The following is a 25,681-nucleotide window of genomic DNA, read 5'->3' on the forward strand; positions in this document are numbered from 1 at the left end:
CATGGCGGCGTTCGGCCAAGCGGCGGCTGCTCGCCTCAGCACACATTCGTCGTCACCGCTTCATGGTGTCACGTGTTCATGAAAAACGAAAGGCCAACGAAGCTTATGCTATGTCTCATGATGCCCGCACAACCAAATTTTAGCGATAAAACGCACTATATTTTCAGATTGCTTCCGGATTTACCGAGCTGCTAGGCTTAGCAAGTTCGCCTCCATTGGTTGCCATGGGGACCAGACGGCGGAAAGCGCGGAAGGTTCAAATGAGGTTTCCCGGTCCCGGCCTGGATTGACAAATGGCCGATTTCGTCTTGTCTGACGAAAACGGTTTATTTAACCGGTTGTCTTAAGATAGTTTTTGCACAATAATAGTACTTTTTGATGAATAAGATAGTGTTGTTGGCTTTTATATATTAAAATGCTTTTCTTTGGCTACCATCGTGGTGCTGCAGTCGACAAACGCAAGCCCGGCTCCGCTGGGTCGGGAAAGCCCCTATTCTAAAACTCGCCGCTCGGCTAGCACATTGTGCTGCCGCGCGCTATTTCCCTGGGGGCCCCAAGCCTTGGGTCCCCCTATTCTAAAGCTCCCTATTCTGTTGGTTGGCTGTAGATTTGTAATAGGCACAACTGTGGCAGCAAATTGCATTTGCAGTGCAAGCAGAAACTGCATAATTAATGGGCTTATGCAAATAGTTGGAACAGTTTCAAATCAAAAGTCTTTTCTGTACTTAGGAAATGACCCCGCATTGCCAAAATGGATGCTTGAAATTGGGGCCTACGCGCTGTCCTTCTTATCCAACTTTCGACTGGTGCTCTTAGCTGTGACTGTGGGGCTGTACGGCTTTCATGCAGTGTTAATCATTGCTGGTCCCAGCATGTGTATGTGGTGCAGATGCAGTCATGCTTACAGCTAAGACAATAAATAAAATTGGTAAAGAAGTAAAGAAATCAGATACTTGTTTCTGCTGCTGCATGGATGCTCGGACAGTTTTTCAGTAGAAAAAGATGAGCGGAATTATGTACTTGGCACTCGTAGCTTGAGGCTGGAGAAGCCATTGCTTATGGCATTGCCTTTCTAGGGAACTCGGGGGACTGATTGCAAAGACTGATCAAAGCAGGTACGAGTGAGTGGCTGCAGATGTGGACCGCAACAGGGGATTTGGCTTCCCTCGGGAGGGAAGTAGGAACAAACCCATGTCTGAAGAAGAACAAGGATGGAGAAGCAGCCTGATGTGTTTTGCTCTGTTGCAAAAACATGTTACAATATATTGCATGCCTGTTGCTTGGTCAAAGGGATAGTTGTGTTTGCCCCTTGTGGTGTTTCAGCCTGCGTACCAGCTACAGGAGCTCAAGATGCTGCGCGAGCACCTGAAGGATGAGGAGCAGACCAACGCTGAACTGCAGCAGGAGGCCCTTCAGCTCAAGGAAGCGGTCAAGCACAAGGGTGAGGCACCTATTCTCATTTCATACAGAGCTGTTTACCTTGGTGGACTTGTGCAAGTAGTAATTTTCAGGTTGAAATGTCGCCACATTCGTGCAAAGAACGGCCAACTAGTGAAATTCTATGCAGAATTTTTCTGCTCCCGGCTTTGTGCCAATGAGCATTGAGAAATAACCTAATTCAATCATTTTGCAAACATTCCCTTCATAGTGAATCTGTTTCTACGTCTCTGCAATGCAGTAGTCACCATGGTCCTTTTTGGATGCCTAGGCATCTCGGGGTTAAGTTTTGAGCCAAAACTCCTCAGGGGTCTTTGCTAGCTGAGAGTGGGAATGAGTACCAACACTGTTTACACTGGGCTTAATACAGATAGAATTTTCAATGAAGCATAATAGATTGCAAGCGACCATAATATGGGCCACAAGCGATTGAGTGACAGCACCTCCTTTTGAATCACTAGTGGAGAGAGGAATGCTATGAAAACAAGCTGGTACATTGAGCCCTTTTGTGCATGCTAGATCAAACAAAAGCATACTTGAAGGTGCCAATCGCTACCTTCGAGTTCCTGAAGGCGCTTGGGAATTTATCAGCAGAGACGTTGGATCAAATAAGATAAAGAGCAGAAATATGATGCAAACTCCATTCGTGCATAAAAGTGGTCCACATTTGAACCTGTCAAAACCTTCAGTTATCAAGCAAGCATTCTGTTTGGTGCGGCATGTGTTGTTTTAAACGTGCTGCTTTGTCAGGGATGTGTCGGAGAAGCATCGGATAAAATTGTATGCAATTATGAAAGGTGCAAGTGCTTTGATCACTTGCAGACCAGCAGATGAAGGGTATGAAGGAGTGCATCCAGGACCTCCGGGCAGAGTCCTCCGAGAAGAGCCTTGCCATCGCCAGTCTGCAGGATACTCTAGAGAAGTAGGCTTTTCTTTTTTCTTGGGCGGCAGCTATGTCTTACTGCGTGTAATTTCAATGCTGGTCACGGTGTATTTCAGACGCTTTCTCAACAAAAGTAGCCAATGTTTTGACGAAATGACTTGTCTGGGTTGGCAAAATCAGGTCATCTCTCAAGCCACTTTGTTGTGTGACGATGAAGTGTATGCCTGCTCTTTTTCAAAAAAACAGCAATAGTATTCCTCTTAAACTGTTTTTTTTACGCATCAGTCATAAGTATCGTATTTATGGCAGTGCGCGTAGCGGCTGGAACTCCCGTTTACGTAGCTTGCGACCGCGCGTGTCCACTCTGGGCCGTTTGGTAAGATACATTCTTTACGACCGGCCAATCACCGCTGTCAACATAGCAAGCGGCTGATAGCGGAGGTCGGGGCTCTTCAAGCTCAAAATGAGCTTATCGTCGTCTGTGCGCTCAACTTACGTAGACGACAGATAATAGAAGAATAAGGGTTTGTCAAATCTTCGATAGCTCATGCCTGTCCGCATGGTCCCACAGTGGTCTTGTACACCAGCTTCCGTCCTCGCGCTTCCTCAATACTCATTTTGCAACCATCTGATGCCACCACCCCGCAACACTCGGTCAAAGAAGCAAAGCAGCATATTTTATTTTTTTCAACAACCTCAGTTCGCACGTAGTTTCAGTGTGCAGTCCGCCTGAATCCCTGCTTGTGATCTTACCAGTGCCCCGGAGCGATCTTGGAGACAAGCCGGGGTGACGACTCAAAGGTCGTACTGCTGACTCCTAACAATGAGCCGGGGCGCGCGGCAGACACGGAAATGCCCGTGAAACCTCATCCCCCCTCAGAAGACACTGTTTTCTTTTTCTTTTTTACGGTGAGCTTCTTTAAAACTTCGATGAGTCTGCGCCAACTCCGTTCTGCGGCCCGACCGCAACGTCGCCCCGCATCGGCCTTTCGCTGCAGGCCAACTGATCCGTCACTTGTCAGTGGAGCCGATGGGCTGCCAGAATGCACTGGGATGAAGCGGGCATCCTCCGCCTCCATAACCTCACTTTTCTAAACTAGAGGAAGCATTTGCTTCTTGAGAGCTTGTTCGCATATGAAAAAAGGGATGAAAAACCACTTACTGCTTTGACTCAGCGCACTGGCAATTTGCAGTCAGGCATCGTTTTGCCTTCTCTCTGTGCGATTTCAGCTACTGGTAGTAGAGAGCCGGCCACAGCCGAACTTTTTTTATGAGAGGCTGATGAGCGAAGAAGATTTCGCACTGCACATGATCAAGCTGCGGACAGACACAATCACTGACACAACACCAATAACACTGCTGAGTCGAGACACTGAAGCAGAGTAGAAGCGTTGGATGATGTCGCCTACTAGCTGGTTTGCGCGCGAAATTTGGGAGGACCGGAAGCCTCATGGAAAACCGAAACGGCTCTGCGCATTGGTGGCGCGTAACAGACGTATCTGTGCTAGTTGTAAAAGTGGCAGGTCCTCCGACATTTACGCCCACGCAGGCTGAGGACGTTACGCATCTTACACCCAATGCGTCAGCAGTCTGAAGAGACACATTACGCTTTTTGCGCTTACGCTTACGACCCTTACGAACGATATGTGCTTTGCGCACATAGTCAGAACGCGGCTTAAGGCCTTCAGAAAATTGTTGTCTGAGCAAAAAATCTGCATTCCTTAGGCTGACGTGGGGCCGCAGGTGCTGCCAACAGTGGCCTTTGAGGTGGGAATGCAACCTTCCCCTAGGCATGATCATAGGTTAAAACATGGTTTGTACCATATAATAATGAATGTGTGTAGCAGGTTGTTTGAGCTTCAAAAGTGGTAGTTGTCCTCCTAAAGATGGGTTGTGCGACACCAGGAAAATGGGCAATGGCTTGATTAAAGCTCTGTACGTATCAGGTGATGAGGGGAGTTGCCGTTTTCATGTGGTACTTTAAAAAGAGTTCCCTCTTCACAGGCTGCAGGCACAGAAAAAGTTCATGGAGGACAAGGCAAGTTCCCTGGAGAAAGTGCGCGAGGATTATGACACCGTTATTCGTCACAACATTGCACTCCAAAGTGAGGCAAGTTTTTTTTCAGCTCATCCATTGTGTGGTTGAACTATTTTTTGACTATCAGATCAGATCTTCTGTGAACCATGACCAAAAAAAAGGGCAAATTTATTAAAGTTGTGCAAATAACACTTTTTTCGGCTAAAAGCAAATGCGAATAATGAAAATTGGTTGCTATATAATATCTTAAGCTAATTTCAAAAATTATTGCGAGAAGATAGTTGAAAATAAGGCTTTCCCACAAAACACAGCTATGTAAAGAGTAGGTGTGTGCAAATATTAAAATTTTTGAATACAGATATGGTTGAAAAATATAATGCATTCGTATATCGAGTATTTGATCGAGGGGAAAAAAAAATAAAAGTAGCCACTGTTGTTTATTTCGGAATGCATATGGTATTTCCTAGAATTGCACAGAAGCACATACCTCACTGGAAAATCCAGTATGAAAATCCAGCATGGGATTCTGCATAGCTGTACAGGATGGGCCTGCATGAAACTGGGTGTGGGCTAAATGAAGTAAACTCTCAAGGGACCAGAAAAAGAATGAGCTATCGAATGGGCCAACTGTTTGCTTGCATTTCAGATGAAACCAAAGTTTGAATTTTTTGGTCAAATGCAGTGAAACTGCGGTGATTCTCTATTAAGCAAGACCCGGAGTTTTTTTTAATACAAACCAAATAGCAGACATGATCAAATCAAAATTGTTTACAAACCCCTAGTGAAGAGAGGTATTGTATAAAAATTTTTTTCATCCATGAGCACAATTTTCTATGCCAGCAGTAGCTACTAAGTAAGAAGAATTTGATAATGATTGCTCTTGTGTCCGACTGAGTGGCAAAGAGTGATGTCCTTACTGGCATTGGCAAAACTGCTTGTGGACCTGAGCAGCACCTGTGGAACCCAAAATGCACTGTTCATGGGCTGGCTTCTTTCTTGGCCACGCCGACCTAAGGTGCATAGTTCTTAGGTTCTGATGAAAATTGTGGCCCTGCCACTTTCATTCTGCACTGCATGAATGCGTTTCTTTGCATTTCGTCAACTGGCACCGTTTGTCTGGAGCTTCTTTTTATATTCAGTGAGATTTAGTTGAGTGCTTACTTTAAAATAGCTCTGGCATATTACTAGCCATGCTTTCCTTGTGAAAATATGCATATTGCATCTGAGTGAAAGGTGAGCCCTTGACAATATTTGAAAGACTGGCTGCACTTGTCATTCAGCATCTTTGTGAGGGTCATGTGGTCCACCGAGGACAACTCCTGTGATTTCCTGGTGCAGCATTTGCAGGCAGCAAAAGGCGCATTTATTGGTGAGAAAGATTGGCTTGCCATTGGAGGTCGCTTTGCAAGAATGGCCTTTTTATCTTGACCGGACTTCCCTTTGATATTGGATATTGCTGGAGGTTAAGCGCGGGAAGACAACAGGAACACTGAAAACAAGAAAGGAAGCTCTCTGTGTTCCTGTTGTCCTGTCTTCCCGCGCTTAGCATCCAGCAAAATCCATGCACCAACTAGCCTGCAAGAATGTTCTGGCAAATTATATTTCTTGGGATAGTGTGTAATAAGGTATGTCAGCATGGAAATTTGCCCGGTTGGTAGTTGTTTTGGCCCTTCTGTCAGCACATGTTTAATGGCTGCAAGCTCATTTCAGCATCATTGCAAGCAGTTACACTGGGGTAACTCCCATATTCCTCCAATTACCTGTGCATCCACTTGACTCCTGCCTCATCCGTCCACCTAACCTTCTACCGCTACGCTTTTCTTCCCTTCTTCTTGATTTCTATTAGAACTTGAGTTATTTCTCTGACCCACTCTGCATGCCTCCTATCTTTTAATGTTACCCCTACCATTTTTCGTTCCATAGCCCTTTGCGTTGTCCTCAACTTAGGGGGAGAAGTGAGGATCAGAACACAAAAATAGTAAAAACAAAATTTTGATTTTGCATTTTCTGCACCTACAGCATACATTTTGCGTTTTACTGAAATATTTCACCGAAAAACAAGTTATAAGTGTTGCATAAATGCATGGACAGTGTAATATACATAGGCGATGTATGCTAGTTGAGAACTTTTAGGCTTGTTTTCTCAAAAGTTTGTTTTGAGCTTATCACTTTGCTTGTGGATACTATGGGGCAGCAATGGATACATGGATTTAAATGCCGTTCATTTTGTTGGAATGGCTGACATCTAGGCTCACACTTTCTTTATTAATGAGTTATTAGGCCATGATGCATTCTAAAGATTCAGAGAAGGTGTTTAGACCTTTGCAACGAGGGCCTCCTGGGTGTCACCATATTGTTCGCTGGGCTGTTGTGTTCGCCTGACGTCAACACGGTGGAGGCGGCAGAGAAACTGGCTTGCAACAGTCCAGAGAGGAGGCGTTTCGACAACTTTCTCGCCTGATGTAAAGGTCTATACTACGTTGCTTAAAAACGGAACAGAGAAATAAAAAAGAAATTCAAAATGTCTCGACTTTGACCACACTTCTTAGGAAATATTAACCCATTTAAAAAGCCATAGCCCATTTTGTTGTCCTGCTAAGCTTTCCACAAACAGCCAACATGTGAACAAAATATAAAGGGTATATACAGTCGAGCCCGAACCTGAGCGTCACGCGGCGTCTGTTCTTTATATCCCGAATTTCGTAGTAACTGGACCACAAACTAAAAAAGAGAAAAAAAAAAAGTTGGCGGTCAAAACACGAAATTTATTTCTTAGCAAAAAAGTCTGTGATGCTCGTCTGTTTCTGCAGTGCAGATGCGATGAGGGCGGTCTCCAGTTTATTTAAAGCACTAGCGTGCTCTTCGCCGAGTCCCTTGGCATAGACAAGTTGTCTGAGGCCCTCTATATAGCCCATTGCTACAGATGTGCTTACGGGTGCTGGCTCAGACATTTCATCTTCATCTGGTTCTTCCGCATCGCTCTCGGCCCGCACTTCAGAAACGATGGCTTCGTCCGTGCACGGTTCCGCAATATCCGCGTCTTCATCCGCAGAAATAAAATCCTGGCAACCAATGCCAGGGCCTCCCATGTCAGAGTCGACGACGCGCTGCCACAAATCGCCGCCGGAATCATCATCACCGGAGGCATCAGGCCCGACGTCCGGTACTGCGTCGACGAAGCCGGCCTTGCGGAAACAGTTTCGCACGCAAGCGGTCGTCACCTCCGCCCAGGCCGCCTTCACCACCTCAAGGGCTGAATACAATGAAACTCGGAACGGCAAGTTAGCGGCCGGACGGTCAACGGCGATGAGCAAGCGCTGCACAATGCGGCGCCTATACGATGCCTTAAAGGAGTGTATTATGCCCAAATCAAGAGGCTGCACTTTAGAAGTGGTATTGGGCGGCAGGAAAAGTACAGTCACTGCCGTCAGAGACGTTTGCACGTGGTGCGCTGAGCAATTGTCACGCAACAGCAGCACGCGCCTGCTTTGCCTCTGCATGTCGCGGTCAAACTCGCCCAGCCACTCTGCGAATAAATCCCGTGTCATCCAGGACTTAGTATTGTGCCTGTAGCGCACGGGTACATGATTCCGAAAGCAACGTGGCTTCTTGGATTTTTTGATTACAAACGGCATGCGCCGGTCACTGCCATTCATATTAGTGCACCGAAAAACTGTAACGCGCACTTTACTGTGTTTACCGCCAGCGCATGACTCCCCTTTCATGGAGTGCGTCTTGTCTGGAAGCATCTGATAAAATAATGCAGTTTCATCTGCGTTATACACATCCTGCTCCGCATAGCTTGCAATAATGGCTCGGTTTGTTGCAAGCCAATTGGCAACGTCCTGGTCACTTACCGAACGCGCCTCACCGACAATCGATTTAAAAACAATCCCATGCCGCACTTTGAACCGATGTAGCCAGCCATTGCCTGGGCAGAAATCGGGAAAATCTAGTAGGAATGCGAAGTCTTTGGCTTTGCCCAGCATCATTGGTCCATACAGCGAAGCGCTCAAAATCACAAAGGACGTCAGGAGGGAACAGGACAATAGCGCACTTTCAACAAATGTTTATTGCGGTTGCGGAGCATATATATATACACTTCAGAATCGCAAAAAAAGAAGGAAAAACATCTGCACGTGCCGCCTAAGCTAAGAAATCCAGCTCAGCTTTTGATAGAGCCACTGACGGTTTGCTGACGCAATCATCCCCTGATCGTGCTATCTGCGATGCTTCCACAATCTCCCTAGTTAGGCTGGTACGGTGGCAATACAAAGCGATAGTTTTGTCGAACAAAGGCTGGCAAGGCTGTCACACTTTTTGCAATGCGCAGCTAACTGTCCGTCTATGTCCGTGGTGGCTTGCCTCCGTCGGTTAACCATGTTGGTCGGCTGTGCAAGATTATCCGGGCTGAATGGCGGGGGCAGGCTCGGTTCTATTGTGACTACTTGTTCTCAAGTGTCTTCAGTGACGGTAACCTCGGACGAGCCCGATGGAAATGGCGCCAGGTGTCAAGGTTGCTCAACCTGGCCACGGAAACCTTCTGGCTCCGTGTTTTGGAGGGCCTCCGCCTTCTGGTGCCTCGCAAGGTATCGGCATGTGGTCAAGGCATTCACACGTTAGGGGACGTCGACGTCCCGGATGATGTCTCCAGGACTCCGCCGCTCGGCCCCAAGTTCGCCGTACCACCGAGGCAAGACGCCGCAGGACTTCTCACCAGTGTCCGGGAAGTGGCAAGGAGGGCGACGTTGGACGAGAGTGCATCCTGTGTATCCCAAGGGTTGAAGGTGGTTGCAAGGTGCAGACAGGAGCGACCTGACATGCGGCTGGAGCACGCGGCTACGTCTCTCAAGGAACTTGGTCTCTGCCTGCTGACAAGGAAGGCGGATTTGCTGTGCAAGAGCTGTTCTGTAGTAAAGCAGTGCTATCTGTATTTAAGCCACACCGGAATGTTTCTTTGAAAAGAGTAAAGTCACGTGCTAAGAAACTGTGCGAACAGCTCAGCCTGTTAAGTGTCGTTAAGAAGATTGAGAGCAGCGATTATGACTCTCTTCAAATGTTTTTCTCAGCTAAGACTCATAAAGTGGAATGCCCTTTTCCCGTAATCGTGTCCGAATCGGGTACGTGGCAGAAGTGTGTTGCTGACTTCTTGCAAGTGAGTCTTAAAAGGCTCGACGTGGACGACCCGTTTGCGACGAGGGACTCTGCTGTATTAATAGATTACCTTAGGTCATGCGACAACAACGCTCTAACCGCTTTTTCAGTGGATATAAAAGATTTGTTTTATTCATTGCCACACGATGGCCTGTTGTCCTGCGTCGAGGCAGTAATTGACGAGTACGGCGCGGTAGACTTTCAGAACGACTGTGGTGTGTGAGTGGTTTTTTAGAGCTTTTATCTTGTTACCTGACGTCTACTTTTGTTACCTTTGACAAAAGCATTTACCTGCAAAAGCAGGGTGTTTGCATTGGTTCTTGTATCGCACCGATTTTAAGTGAATTATTTTTGGCTTGTTGTGACAAGGCTCTTTTTGAGCGGCTTGATGATCTTAAGATTTTAAAAGTGTCTCGTTATGTTGATGATTTTTTAATTTTGTTGGATACTTCTGTTTTCATTGACCCGTTTGACAGCAGTCATTCGGAAGAGTTTATTGCTCTCGGAGACCCTATTGTCTCGCGGATTTTAGCATCTTTTCATGCATGTTTTAAACCACTCACATTCACCACCAAATTGCTTGAGCAGAACAGCATTAGGTTTTTGGATTTACGATTGTATTTTAAAGATCACGCGTGTTGGGTGTATGAGCCAAGGGCCAACAAGCCTCCCCTACCGTATAGTTTGTCGCATTCTAAGCTGGTCAAGAGGAATATCGTGCTGTCCTTCTTGTCGAGTGCTATCAGAAAGTCATGCCAACACACCGTTGATGAGAGTCTTAGCTCACAGGTGGCTTGATTGGAGGCGGCAGATTACCCCAGGCACGTGATAGTTTCTGTAGCGGAGGCCCTGAATCGCAAACGGAAATCAGAGGCGAGCCTGAGTAACGAGCAGACAGCAGAAAATAGAAAAGAAAGACGTGATAAAGAGAAGGTAGCTGTCATTCCGTACGTGCATGGTTTTTCGCACAATCTGAAGAAAGTTGGGCAGCGATCCGGAGTAAAAGTTTTGTTTTCGGCACCAAAGAAGCTGATGAGCCTTTGTAGGTTAAGTTGTCCTACACGTACGCAAAAACCAGCATGCAATATCAAACATAGGGATCCCTTGGTATCTTGCCAGAAGGATGTTGCGTACAAGATCCCGCTTTCGTGTGGTAGACACTACATTGGCCAAACTGGAAGATGTCTGAACGTTCGGCTGCAAGAGCACTCTAAAAAGGTCGGCAATATTGCCATAGATGGACAGCTAGCTGCGCATTGCAAAAAGTGTGACAGGGAGACACCTTGCCAGCCTTTGTTCGACAAAACTATTGCTTTGTATCGCCACCGTACCAGCCTAACTAGGGAGATTGTGGAAGCATCGCAGATAGCACGATCAGGGGATGATTGCGTCAGCAAACCGTCGGTGGCTCTATCAAAAACTGAGCTGGATTTCTTAGCTTAGGCGGCACGTGCAGATGTTTTTCCTTCTTTCTTTGTGATTCTGAAGTGTATATATATATGCTCCGCAACCGCAATAAACATTTGTTGAAAGTGCGCTATTGTCCTGTTCCCTCCTCGTCCTTTGTGATTTTAAGCGCTTCGCTGTATTGCCGATGAACCAACACGCCCAAACTTTTTCCCTTCTGATATCATTGGTCCACTTATCGGAATGTTGCGAGCCCGTGCGTCGATGAACCACTTCAGCAGCGCATCCTCTACGTCCGCATAGGTGGCCTTCCGCAGGCGCTTTCTGTCCGCTGTGTTGGCGTCGGAGCTGGCGATCTTTTCCTTATTCTTCAGAATTGTCGAGATGGTTGATTTCGACACGTTGTACTTCTTCACCAGCTCGCAATTTTTAGCACCTTGAGACAGTTCCGTCACAATTGCTCGCTTCGTTGCCATGTCCAGTGCTTTTCGTTTCGTGACCGCTGGAGGCAGGCAATTCCCGTCCGCCATCCCGAATTATACGACTCAGGCCCGACAGACGAAGCGCTCACACTACACACACGAAAATGACAACAAAGCGCCACAACTGACGGAGCACGTGCGCACTTGCGACAATCACGCGAGGCAAGCAAGGAAGTGCCTAAGGAATGGAACGGATCGGACACACAGCGGGGCAAGGTATGCAGCGGGGAGACCAATGAGAGGCATCCCTGAGCGTCAGTGCTGCCACCTGCTGGCTCCTACCGTAGTTGCTTTCAACCGCCCATGGCCTCCGAGATTTCCTCCGCAAATCTCGGAGGCCACGAACCGTCACCGCCGTACTGCGCCGCTGCGCATTCAGTCTGCCCATGCAAACAGTACAACCACTAGCGTATGGAGAGGCCTGCCTCCTGGCGCCCCGCGCCCCTGGCACGGCCGCTCAATGGAGCAGCCAGGAAACGAAACGACGAAACTTCGAAGACTATGCCGGCGGCTGGCGCCGTGGAGACAGGCGAAGACGAGGGAATGGCGAGAGAAGAGGGGAGCGGAGTTGCGAGGAGGGGCGGCAGCGTGGCCTTGGAGGCCACACCACGCGCCGACACTCGTAGGTAGCGCGCGTCTGCGAGCAAAGGGTAGCTCGCTTGCGAGGAGAATTGCGAAAACAGACTAAAAGGGATGGGAGCCCATCGTTATCTCGTATCGGGGCGCCGCGTTTACGCCGTCCGTTCGCTGTAAACGATCGGCAGCGCTCATGGATGTTCGTTATACGTGCGATCTTGTGCCATTGAAGTAATGTATATTTTGGCGGTCGCTCCGGTCTCGTTCGTTATAAGCGAAAGTTCGTCTTAAATGGGGCCGTTATAAGTGGGCTCGACTCAAACCCTGATATATCGAACTCGAAGGGGATCGCGAAATAGTTCGATATATCGATAATTCGATATACAGAAATCAGCTTGTGATGGCACTTACGATGTGAAAAAACGATACCGTATTTGTTGCGTAATCAACCCACTCACATAATGAACCCACCCTCCCCTTTAGCAACAGAGAATTTAAAAAAAAAAAAAAAAATGCGTTAAGGCCAGCTCGCTCACATGCAAGCGATTGAGCGATCTCAGCGACGAGCGGCAGCGACAGAGCGAAAAATTTCCAACTTGTTGGAACTGCGTCCCGCTCGCCGCTCGAGCCACCGCGGCAGCTCAATACAAGGTTTCTGTGTCGCTGCGGCAAAAAATCGCGAGCGTTTTCGCTTGCATGCCGATGGCGCGCGTCACTCCGTTTCGGTCGTCGCATCCACAGCTCATTTCTTGGCAGCGTGCCAAGATGTTGTGCAGCGATAACGTCAGGGCGCGTTTATTTTTTGATAGCTCCTGCGGTGGCGGGGAGAGAACTTGGCAGAGTGCCCGTGATGGCTTGATTGCACAAGCCTGGTTCGATTTATCACGCCGCGCTTGGGGCGGGCGTCAAGATCACTGCAGCTGACATCGTGCTTTCGTTGATTCATACATGCAAGAAAAAAAAAAAAAAGAAAAACCTGCTGCTTCTTAATGTCCGCATCTGCCATATCTTACGCTACGCCGCGCGTACAGCACAACGATAAGAAAGATGACTCTTGCAAAAAAACAAAACGAACAAAGAGCTGCCGCTTCTTAACACCCGCAGGCACCATAGCCACGTCAGCTGGTGCGCCGCCGCATGCGGAGGGTTCGCAACACACGCTGGAGAAAGCGTCCGACGTCTGTCCGAAAACTGACTGAGGTGGCTTGGCACATGCGTAGCGCGTGCTGAAGGAGAGAGCTTGGCAGAAGAATGGGCACACCCACGCACATGGCTTGCAAAACGTCATGTGTTGACACGCGGGAAACAATAACTGCACATGTGCGCGCCTTTGGGGAATGGGTGCGGCGCTGCCCAGACCAGCCATCGCCGAACTGTCCCCTCATTCCTTCCGCGCGTGGCTTGAAAACGTCACGCGGCAAACGGCCAAGGGTGGTGCGATCGTCTTTGGGGAAGGCACACTTTTCAGTACATGGTGCGAAGTTCTATATATCGAACGGCCGGTGAAATTGACTTCGATATATGACACGGCTTTCCTATACTTTTACATGGGATTTTCAAGGGGATATTCCGTGAGTTCGATATAACCAAAATTCGATATATCCGGGTTCGATATAACCGGGTTCGACTTTATATCAATGAAAATGTGATATAAATATAAAAGATATAAATGATATTGTGAGCACGGTGCCACAGCTTTCATCTCTTTCACCTCCACGTACGCAGAATCTTCGTCATTCACCGGTATTCAGAAGATTACGCGCAGAGTCCCAGATTCTGGCTGGAATAAAGACGTTTGTTCAAGTGGTGGCTCACAAGTGGGAGGTGCCCTTAATATATCAAGCCTCTCGCTTTAAACCTGTCTACTGTTTCCCCTGGAGCTCCGTTCCCGCCTTCGCTCCTTCCTCTGCACTCGCGGCAACCATCAGCACTGACCTAACTTCTGAAGAGTCGGCGGTGTTGCTCACTGTCTATTTAAAGCACGAAGACTCTTTTGATGTGTGTACCTCAAATTTAGGCCGAACTTGTGTCACCTCCCACCGCATAGAGACTGAGGGATCAACCATTGCCCATATCGCCCATCAGAACGCAAGAGGACCAAGTTGCCGACATGCTTGTGCAAAACATCACACCCTGGTCCTCTCCTGTTGTTCTCATCTGCGTGGATTATCGGGCCCTTAACAAGATAACCCACAAAGATGTTTACCCGCTGCCACGCATTGATGATGCACTTGACTGCCTTTAAGGAGCTGAGTAATTCTCAAGTCTCAACTTGTGCTTGGGATATTGGCAAATTTCCATGTACGAATCTGACAAGGACAAGACAGCATTTGCTACTCCCGATGGTCTTTATGAATTTATTGTAATGACTTTTGGGTTATGTAATGCTCCAGCCATCTTTGAGCTGCTTCGAGGCATGAAATGGAAGACGTGCTTGTGTTATCTGGACGATATTATCTTTTCTTTGGATTTTGTCCAGCACTTGCACCATCTCACAGTTCTCACATGTCTGGCACGAGCTGGTCTCCAGTTCAACACTAAAAAATGACACTTCGCCAGCAAAAACCACCAAAGTCCTCGGCCATGTTGTTAGCAAGGCGGGCATACAGCCCGATCTTCACAAAATTGCAGCTGTAAATCATTTTCCTCAGCCCAAATGCCAGAAAGAACTGCGCAGCTTCCTTGGGTTGGCGTCATACTTCCGACGTTTTATCTGAAACATTGCTTCTATTGCAGCCCCTTTGCCCAACTTCCTGAAGTCTGACGCGCTTTTCTTGTGGTCCAAAGAATGTGAACAGGCCTTCCAATCCCTCAAGCAAGCACTCACTTGAACTCCTGTGCTTCGACATTTTGATGCGACAGCTCCCATCGTTCTTCATACGGACGCCAGTGGCATCGGTGCCGTTCTTTTGTGATGCAATGCTGCGTCTGAAGAGCAGGTTGTGGCATAAGCTAGCCGTTCTCATAGCAGCTGAGCTTAACTACAGCATTACAGAACAAGAATGCCTTGCCATTGCTTGGTCTGTCCAAAAATTTCGACCCTATTTGTATGGCCGGCACTTCACAATTGTCACCGACCATCATGCGCTCTGTTGGCTGTCATCATTAAAGAACTTATCAGGTCGGCTCGGTCGCTGGGTGCTACGTCTACAAGAGTATACCTTCACCATCACGTACAAATCAGGCAGAAAACACCTCTATGCTGAAGCCCTTTTTCGTTGCCCGCTGTCTTCTACTCCAACAAACTCCCATGCGGCCACTCCACTCGGCCCCTTAAGGTCGATTCACACGATGGACCGGTCATGTGACTTTGTCGCGCGGTCCGTTCGTCCGCAGCCAGCATTCACACAACGGGAGAGCATAGCAGACGACAGAGCGATATTACTCTTTCTCCCAGAGCACTGCACGAGAGGAGAGCCTTGTGCTGCCGCACTGTTGTCGAGAGAGACGCTGGGTGAATGCGTGGGTGCGGTGGCAGTTCTCTGCAGTGCAAGCGATCGCGCTTACTCTATGAGAGCTGCATGAGCATACTGCTTTCAACTCTTGGAAGACGACCATTCGGACTGCTGCCCGTATCAGTCAGTCAGTTCAGTCGTTCAGTCGTGTCCGGCTCTTCGTGACCCTATGGACCATGTCACGCCACGCTTTCCGGTCTCTCACTATCTTCCTAACATCACATAACTTCATCTGCAGCGCCTCGAGGATGCCATCTAACCATCGCGTTCGCTGCCTACCCCTTCTCCGGCGACCCTCAACCTTTCCCAACATCAAATCTTTCTCCAGCGACTCCTCTCCTCATCAGATGACCAAAGTAGCTGAGCTTTAACTTTAGAATTTGACCCTCCAATGAGCAGTCAGGGTTTATGGTCGACAATATCGACTGATTTGATCTTCTGGCAGGCCAAGGAACTCTCAAGAGTCTCCGCCAGCACCACAATTCAAACGCGTCAATCCTTCGGCGGTCAGCCTTTTTCACAGTCCAACTCTCGCATCCATACATCACAACTGGAAAGACCATAGCACGGGTTATACGGATCTTGGTTGGCAGACTAATGTCTCTGCTCTTTACTAGGTGGTCAAGGCTAACCTTTGCTCTTTTTCCCAGAAGCAGGCGTCTCCTAATTTCAAGGCTGCAGTCTCCTTCCGAGGTAATCTTGGAGCCCAAGAACAGAAAATCTGTCACGGCTTCCACTTCTTGTTCATTGATGCTCCAGGACTTGATGGGGCAAGACGCCATGATCTTTGTCTTTTTAATGTTCAGTTTAAGCCCAAACTTGTCACTCTCTTCTTGTACGCGCATCAGAAGTCTCTTGAGTTCCACTTCACTTTCTGCCATTAATGTGGTATCATCCGCATATCTAAGGTTCTTGATACGTTTTCCAGCAATCTTCACTCCAGCTGAAGGCTCGTCCAGGCCGGCCTTCCTCATGATGCACTCTGCATATAGGTTAAATAGGCAGGGTGACAGTATGCAGCCTTGCCTCACTCCTTTCTCGATCGGAAACCAATCAGTAAGACCATGCATGCCCAGTTCTGACTGTGGCCTCTTGCCCTTCATACAGGTTCCTGAGGAGACAGATGAGGTGAATTGGAACTCCCATCTCTTGGAGAGCTTGCCACAATCTGCTGTGATCTACGCAGTCAAACGCTTTCGCTGGAACTCTCTTGCTTTTTCCATGATCCAGCGAAGGTTAGCAATTTGGTCTCTAGTTCCTCTGCCCTTGCGAAATCCAGCTTGCACGTCTGGAAGCTCCCGATCCACATACTGCTGCAGCCTACCTTGGAGAATTTTTAACATCACCTTGCTAGCATGCGAAATAAGCGCGATCGTGCGGTAGTTGGAACAATCTTTGGCACTGCCTTTCTTTGGAATGGGGATGTAAACTGACCTCCTCCAATCCTGAGGCCACTGCAGGGTTGTCCAAATTTTCTGACATAATGTATGCAGAATGTTAACAGCGTCATGGTTGAGGTTTTGAAGCAACTCAGCTGGAATGCCATCAATTCCGCTAGCTTTGTTCTTAGCAAGGCTGGCTAAGGCCCATTCAACTTCACTCTTCTGGATGCCCGGCTCGAGATCAGTAATCACAACCGTCTTATGTTGGGTTTGCACATTCTGGTCTTTCTTGTACAGTTCTTCTGTGTATTCCTGCCACCTCTTCTTTATCTCTGAGGCTTCAGTGAGGTCCTTGCCTCGTTTGTCCTTTATCACGCCCAGCTTAGCACAGAAGCTTCCTTTGATATCTTTGATTGTCTTATATAGAGCTCTTGTGTTCCTTAATTGGCTGTTGTCCTCAACTGCTTGGCAATGTATGTTCAGGAAGGCATTCTTATCTCTCCTTGCTATTTTCTGAAAATCCGCATTGAGAACCTTGTATCTTTCTCTTTCCCCCATAACTTTTGCCATCCTCTTTTCCTCAGCTATTTTCAAAGCCTCTTCAGATAACCAGTTTGCTTTCTTGCATTTCTTTTGCTTTGGAACTACCTTAGTAGCAACTTCTTGTATTATATCACGAACATCCGTCCACATCTCTTTGGGCTCTCTGTCTTCTAGATCTAATTCTTGAAATCGATTCCTCACTTCTCTAAGAACAGTACTAACTGCTACAAAAAGCCCGGGACGTCCGGCCGGTTGTTCATTGTGAACAAGGGAGCCGTAGCGCTCCCGAAACGTCATTTGTTTTAAAATTGACCATGGTCAGTGACCAGTGAATCGATCAACAAACCATGATTCCTGACCAGACGGTATGCCGTCGGACCCTCGACTACAGCATATTCTAATGGAATTTGATCCAGATCATACCTGAAAGGCCTTCTAGTTTTCTGAGTTTTCCTCAATTGAAGCTTAATTTTGGCAACAAGAAGCTGATGATCGGTGCCACAATCGGCCCCAGGCCTTGTTTTTACTGCTTGTATAGCGCTTCTCCATGTCTGCCGGTAAATAATATAATCGATCTGATTCCTGTACAGACCATCCGGTGAAATCCATGTGTACAGGCGCCTCTTGTGCTGTTGAAAATGAGTATTCGCTATGGTCAGGTTGTTTTCTTGACAGAACTCTACTAGCCTCTGCCCAGCTTCATTTGGCTCACCAAGACCGAACTTGCCTATAATTCCGGATATTCTTCACTCCCGACCTTAGCATTCCAGTCTCCTATGAGAAAAACGACGTCTGATGTTGAGGTGCGGTCTAAAAGGCATTGTAGGTCCGCATAAAACCTCTTAACGTCAGCTTCTTCAGCAGTAGTGGTCGTTGCATAGACTGGGATAACTGTTATGTTGAAAGGGTGACATTGGATTCGAAGTGAAATCGTTCGGTCGTTTTTGGGGTTGTACCCTAGCACTGCTTTGCCCATTCTTCTGTTTACTATGAGAGCGACCCCATTCCTTCTCTGGGATTCGTGCCCACAATAAAAGACATAATGGTCGCCGGAGTTAAATTCTCCCATTCCGCCCCATCATTCTCTAAGTGCACAATGCACTGGAGAAGTAGCTGAGCTAGAAGTGTGCCTTTCGTTGGTCCTTTTGATGCAAATACAGCTACAGGCTGCAAGTAGCTTTCCCCGAAAGGAGAAAATGCAAAGACAAGACCATGGTCTGCCAGCTCATGGCTTTGAACACTTTGGTCTCCGTGATCAACAAGACCACTGTATGTCGTCGTCTGAGAGTGAACGGCCATCTCTTTTCTCACATGTATTTCATCTAAAATTAGCATTCCTCTTCTTTGAAATTCTGTTTTCTTGGAGAAGTCTTCATCAAATCCACATTTGAGTCCAACCATGCTGATATATTTCCTAATTGTGGACACAAAAGGAAAGGGCAATATGCTATTGCTTCGCAAAAAGGAATACGTAGCAGGGCTTCGTATGTGGAGCAGCAAGCACAGTAATAGCCAGTCATCTGTATATCTCCTATTGTTTTTTTTTGTGCACTTGGCAGCAGAAATACATTCTTTGAAGAGAAGCAGCTGTGCTGGTGGTGCATCAAGAGTATAGTGAACTAGAATACTTTCCAGTGACGCGAACGGAAGGGAAATGGGCGCCTCTCGAGGGAAAGCGCACTTCTCTTACGGCCTCACCAATGGGGTCTGTTTCCACCGCCCCACTGCTGCGCTTCTGCTGTTCACGCGCAAGGGAAACGCGCACTCGCTTTTCGCTCCGCCCGCCTCAGTTGCACCCCTTATGGTTTATACAAAGACGCCGTAATCAGCGCCTAATATTTATCGTGTACGAGGAATAAAATATAGTCAACACCGCTCACGCGCCTTCGTCAGGGCGGCCGAGCACAGTCGAATGAAGCTGGTACACTTACTTGGACATTTTTTGCCCCTAACTTTTGTACAGAAGTAAATTTATCAGGCTATGCAGTGTTCTTTCGAAAGCCGAAATGCAAGTGCAGCGCGACCTGACGTGAGTGCATGGCAAACTGTTTGCTGGAGATTCTGTCAACCGCTTCTGTTTTCGTTTAGAACAAAAGAGGCACCGGTGAAAATTCATGGTGCGTCTCAGATTCAGAGTAGGGAACAAAATTTACGCATATAGTTAAAATTGCAGTTGCCTAGTGGAGTGAGCTGTTCTAGCTTCGTTCAAAACAAATCAGTCGGTTGAAAGACAGAATATGTATATGACTAGTCTCGCGACTGACGCACGTACGTGTATAACAGACGTAGTCGGTTTAATACATGAATAAACAACAACTTTTAATCAAGAAAATGGGCATTAACAGTTATGCCTAATTGAAAAGTACGGCAAACAATAAAAAAATTCACCAAAACGTGACCTGCAGCTAGAAAATTCAGTCTCAATCTTCCTGGCCGGTTTGTTCATATAGGGAGCTGGCCTGTAATTCCTGTCTCACTTTCTTGGCATAATTGACAAGAAGGATTCTGATAAATTTTTCACATATCAAAGAAGCTGACCTTTAGGCTGCTGTTAATTCCTTCAGGGTCACTCAGCAATGGCGAATTCTCAATTGCGCTGCTTCAATCAAATCAGGATTTGAAGTACCTTGCAAGCATTTTTGTGTGGTAAATGCACGAGTTTTTTTTAAAAAAACCTTGTCCAATAGGGCCATAAGCTCTGGTTTCGGATAATGCAGTCCACTAGAATTCTTATCCTCATAGAAGAGTGTACATACGGCCCTCGCATTTAGCATGTCGTTCTCTCCGCACATTTGTCTTACTTTCCCTAAGAGAGCCTCAATGGGGCCACTATTGAGTTTCCTGGTGAGGACGGAGCCGGCACCTTTCCCCAGGAGTTATTCTACCACTTGTACACTAGACTCGTGATGAACAGCATTTCTTGAAATGTTTCTGCAGTGAAAGTTTCCTTCTTTAGAAGTTTCTTGGATGCTTTCGATATTGCAAGGGAACTCATTTGTCAGCCACTGCAATCGAGTATCACCAGCTGCGTCATTTGTTAGCCTCTTTTTACCGCTTCCAGCACAATTGGTGTCATGAATATCAAACCATTTTTTTATTGTTTTCATATTAAGCATAATATCGTGTAAAGTTTCATTAAAACAGCATTCATTTGCAAAATAAAATGTTTAACTACAACACATATGCTAACATATAAATTATAATAACACTGAAAATTCAACTTTGCAGTCTTTACTTTGACTGTTATACTAATACTATATATCATGCAAGCACTATCCAACTTACATTACATTTTTATAAAGTTATTTTCATCTTCGGTGCTATATATAGATAGTTTCACATCTAGCGCTGAAAGACAGTTTTGCTGTTGCAGATGAGTTGCTGTCATGTTAGCCTTGAAGAAGCCTCGATGTGATCACTGCTCGTTCAGTTTTGTTTTTTGTTATTCTTGTGCAGGCTTGGGAAAAATTCTGATTAAAATGGACAAAAGTAGCTACCATGCCGCAATGCATGTGATATGCTTGTTGAACATTTACTGAGCGACAGTGTTTTTATATAAAGACTCGGTTCACGTGTTTAGTACGCTGACAGCATGCTGCTGTAGTATCTATCTTCCGTGTTCCTTCATTTCGGGGCTGCACTCACCATGAAACAAGCGAGCGACAGCGCGAAACCATGCAAAAGCCACCCGCTGCCACTGAAGCAGATGCGGAGCGAACAGTGAGCAGGTCGCGCCCCTTGCGGCAGCGGAGAGCGTAACTCAAGGAGAAAAGTTCCCATTGTTCCCGTGGCGATTGAGAAGGCTGTAAGAAAGAGCGCGCGCTCTCCCTCGAGACCGGCTGTGCTCTTGCACGCCGGACGCCACTGACCGCCGCTGGTGGCGCTGCAGTTACGTTTACTAAGACCGTGTGCACGTCCACAGAGGGAAGTCAAGGCTTGGTGCGCCGTGCAGTCTGCACATTCTTGCGATTTTGCCTTCGAACTTTCAGTTCTGCCTTCCATCACAGCAACTAAGACATCTCAGCTCTTCAAAAGCACCATGCACAGTTCGAAATGGCCAGGAAAAAAACCAACTCGCACTGTTTTGCTCCGAGATGCTGAAGCGCGGCTAACCGGGTGCTCCAGTCACCTTTGTTTGCTGCTCTGAGGGACAACAAACATCGCACAAAGTGGAAACGAAGCTTGTGAAGGCAGGAGAGGCCTCTCGCAGAAACATCGGCAGTGTGTGAGCATCATTTCGAGCTGCATCTCATCCTGCTGCGTGACTACGCATATATGATCGACAGAACTGAGGATATACCGCATGAAAAGCCATCACTGGCACCTGATGCGGTGCCTATACACTCTTGCTGGGCTGTCCGGCATATATTACCGTCCAACCCATGAAGCCAAGGCTGGATGTGGGCAATATTGATGTTGCGGAGAGTTGTGCTCAGTGCAGATTCTTGCTATTAAGCCTGTGGCACCAAACGATAGCCGACATATTTTATACCGTGTTTCCAAGCTAACTTCAGCCAAGTGTCAAAAATAAACCATTTGAGATAGGCCAGAGAAACCACTTGCTGACAGCCACCTGGCGCACCAGGTCTGAACAAAAGGAAGACTTTGGGGCAAAAAGCTTTGACTGTTTGCGTGGTCTCGAATACTACCACTGACTCAATAAAGCAGACAGCTCAGATTAAATTAAATTCAATTCCGCGTAGTCATGGTATGTCCTTGGATCTCTAGCTGGCACATTTATTTAATAATTTATTCATTCTTCATATCGCACCCTACTGATGTCCCAAGACAATAAATATCGATAAAAAAAAAAACGGTGCAGGCAATTTTTCATTTTGCAATTCTAATTTACTAAGTATTGCTTTCAAATAAATGTGATGTGCAAAGTTGGGGAGGACTTTCTGAAACCCCCATTTAATTTATTCCCGATAAAGAAAACCTCACGTGCATAGTTTTTCCCACCTCTATAGAAAGCCCGCGAAAAAAAATAATAAATCACGTCACTGACGCATTCATGCGCTACGATATTGTGGTGTTCCCAGCCGTGCATGGTTTGAGTGACAGAAATTAGCTGCAGCCGTGACTCAACAGCCCAGTCTCAGCGCTATACAGGCTGATAATTTTTGTATTTCGCGGGCTTTCTTTAGAGCTTGGAAAAACGATGAGGCTTTCTTTATCGGAAATAAATGGAATGGAGGTTTTAGAAGGCACTCTCAAATTCTGCAAACCCAGTTATTGTCTAAAGGCAACAGTTAGTCAATTAGAAAAAATAATTACTAATTACTTAACTTCAAAATTAAAAATTGCCTGGGGTGAGCCAGTTGGCTGGCAGCTGTATACAATTGTGGTCTCTCTATCCTACCTCAAATCCTACCTCGAACTAACTGTGATAAAAGCTTTAATCTTTTTTTTTTTTTGAAAAGAAAAAGATAAGTCACATGTATTAAACTTGGCTAATTTTACTAATTTTAAGGACAACAGAGGCCTTTTGTACCCTTCAAGTGATACCAGTTTGTGGCTTACCTTGAGAATGTGTTTACAACCCGCTTCAGCCTAAATGCAGACAGCTTGTACTCAGTATGCTATTGGCCAAGCAAACCTGCTAACTTGGGTGCTCTGACCACTGTCAGATTGGTGCAGCTGAAATCACTGCTTAAGTATACCCGCATGCACTTTTTCACAAAATGCATTAACCAGCGCAATGTCAAGATTCAAAGCACCTGAAGATGGGCAAATGGATGCTCATAGGACTGTTTGTGTAGTCAATAATTTCACAAAACAACTCATTGTTGATGGCTTTTGTCCTATATGCGCTCAAATAAAATAAAATAGCAGTGGAGAAGCCTTGTGAAGTACCTAAACAAAACTGCTCTGCCCTCCTCATGTATGTATGTTTGGCATATATGTTATGTATGAGATGATGAAAAGATTTTAGCACCTGGCTTACAGCGATGATTTATAACAGATATTGTTGCTGTGAACAGAGAATGATGGTGACGCCACAGAATATCGCTGGATGATTCGTTTCAAAGCGTAGGGATTTGTTTTTTTCATGACCACTTTGTCAATATATATATGTATATATATATAACAGCCTGAGGCTGCTCCTCACTTTACCAGTTGGCAAATTTCCTAACGCTAAGCAGATATCAAGCTAAAATGAGCACTCCTGGTTACCAGTGGATACCGAATAGCGCAGTGTAATATAATCATCATTATTGGCTGAAGGAAAGTTACTGCGGCGTGGTTGTAGAGATGCCTGGCCGCTCTGCTAACAGTTGAGTTGGCTCTGTAATAAAGCGGGCTCTGCAGGGCTCAGAAGCATACCTATCCCGTGCAAATGAATGTACCGTAATGATTTACGGTGCGCGATAACTCGCCCCGCATGAGCTGTAGCAGACGCCAGCGAAATAAGAGCGCTTTCATCCTAGTGCAATGGTGAAAACCCGAATAATGTCGAATGAAACGGCTTCTATCATGGGTGGAGGTCCACATATGTCGGCAGAGGGGAAAAATCTCCACGTTTACTGAATAGGCGCACAAAAGCATCGGTACTATGTCGCACTATTGCAAGAAAGCATTGAAAAGTCGACTAGTAGATGTTGCAGTGGCGCCATCCGGCGGCGTCAATAAAGAACGGCGTGCCCGAGCGTCGTCGTTCGCGCCACTAAAAAGTAGTCTAGTTTACTATAATCAAAATCCTGCAGTTTCTCTACAATATCCTCATCTTTCAATTTCATCATCTCCTCCTTGCTGTCTTCCAATTGCTGTTTCAGCAGCCTTGCTCATGAACGCTGCAATGTAGCTCTTGAAGTTCGCAAGAAGTGAAGCCTTTGCTGTTGGGCAGGCAATGCAGTTGTGCACTGACAGCCTTATGATTTCAAACGTTGCTTCTGCTTTGTCCTGAAAGTTTGTCGGTCAGCATGTATTCTCAAAGTGCTGCACGGCCGACATATGGCACGTCACCTCCACTTCCGCTGACAGTCAACAACACGGAGAGAAAACTCCTCCACAGCCTAGTTTATATCTTGCACCGTGCTGCTGTTTGGTCCGTTAGGTTTAATCAAATCTTATGTACTGGTGTCTTCCCTATCTATCCTACTCAGTAATGATGTCTCGGAAATTATTGTTCATTGCTTCTAGGCTAAGCTCTGCTTCCTCTCTTAGTTCTGCAGCGAGAGCCTGAATTTTTCTACTTTTCCCCTTACCGCTAATTCGTTAATGGACTTCTTCCTCGCTCATCAGTTCTGTTCCCTCATCAAATCCAGATTAATTTGAAACCTTATTATTCTCAGGTCTCTGCATCGAACCTATCCACTTACCTTTACATACTACACAAATCTGTGGTTAGAACGATGTATGAAGTCCATTTGATTCTTTGTCTCCCCATTGGGCTTTGCCGTGACCACTTCTGGTTCTTCAGTTTGCTGAGGAAGGTGGTCATCATTTGTAAGTTCTCAACTAATAACTCGTCTTTGCTATTCCTTGACCCAGTGCCATAGTTGCTGACTGCCTGGTATCCAACTTTCTTTTTGCCTACCTTGGCATTGAATTCGCCCCTTATACTGCGTCTTTACTTTCCCCATTGCCGATTCTACATCTTCGTAGAAGCTTTCGACTGCCTACATGTGGGTTCGTAGGCCTTTACAATCTTCAGTTTATAGTGCTTATTAAGCCTAATTATGATGCTCGCCACTCTCTCATTAATGCTATAGAATTCGTCTATATTATCAGCTAAATACGTATGGGCAAGGAAACTTACTCCTAGTTCTCGCCTCTCTGGTAAACCTCAATAGCACAATACGTGCCCGTCCTTAAGTACAATATATGCCTCATTCGGCCTTCTAACTTCACTAAGCCCAATGACATCCCATTTCATACCCTCTAGTTCCTCTAACAGCACTGTTAAACTATTTCACAAGCTAGGGTTCTAACGTTAAACGTTGCCAGGGTCAGTTTGCAATGGCAGGCTGTCCAGCGGAGCCTGATATTTTTAGCACCCCCCGTGGTCAGTTGTTGCGCAGCCGCTGGTGATTGAGGGCGGGGGTTTTGTAGGACTAATCGTCTGAGGTATCGGCCAATCACTGCACCAGAGTGGCCAACTCCTGCTCTGGTGAGGGAGTACGCTGCCGGAGGTGGCCACCGGCATCAGGTCGGACCTCAAACCTGTTTTATGCAATTCCATTGAAACGCTAATTTTTTAATGCAAAAGCATTACTGCGCTATGTCCACACATTTCTGTCCACAGACCGCGTCTGCATACCATGTCCACAGTCCGTGTCCACAGAACGTGTTCGCAGTAGTTGTGAGTAATTGAGAAGTGG

General features: G+C 46.6%; 1 protein-coding gene across 4 annotated transcripts in view; it reads left to right on the top strand.

Annotated features, from left to right (window-relative positions):
* Positions 1 to 25,681, top strand: part of LOC146187532 (uncharacterized) — a 291,822-nt gene that overhangs the window by 83,157 nt on the left and 182,984 nt on the right. For all 4 annotated transcript variants that reach the window (XM_084607738.1, XM_084607739.1, XM_084607740.1 and 1 more), the window contains 3 exons: positions 1,324 to 1,441; positions 2,260 to 2,359; positions 4,325 to 4,430. In XM_084607738.1, the coding sequence (XP_084463864.1) occupies positions 1,324 to 1,441; positions 2,260 to 2,359; positions 4,325 to 4,430 (324 nt within the window). The remainder of the gene's footprint in view (positions 1 to 1,323; positions 1,442 to 2,259; positions 2,360 to 4,324; positions 4,431 to 25,681) is intronic.

This window comes from Amblyomma maculatum, chromosome 6 (assembly GCF_055883805.1).
Source record: "Amblyomma maculatum isolate TAMU_Amacu chromosome 6, ASM5588380v1, whole genome shotgun sequence".
Classification (NCBI taxonomy): domain Eukaryota; kingdom Metazoa; phylum Arthropoda; class Arachnida; order Ixodida; family Ixodidae; genus Amblyomma; species Amblyomma maculatum.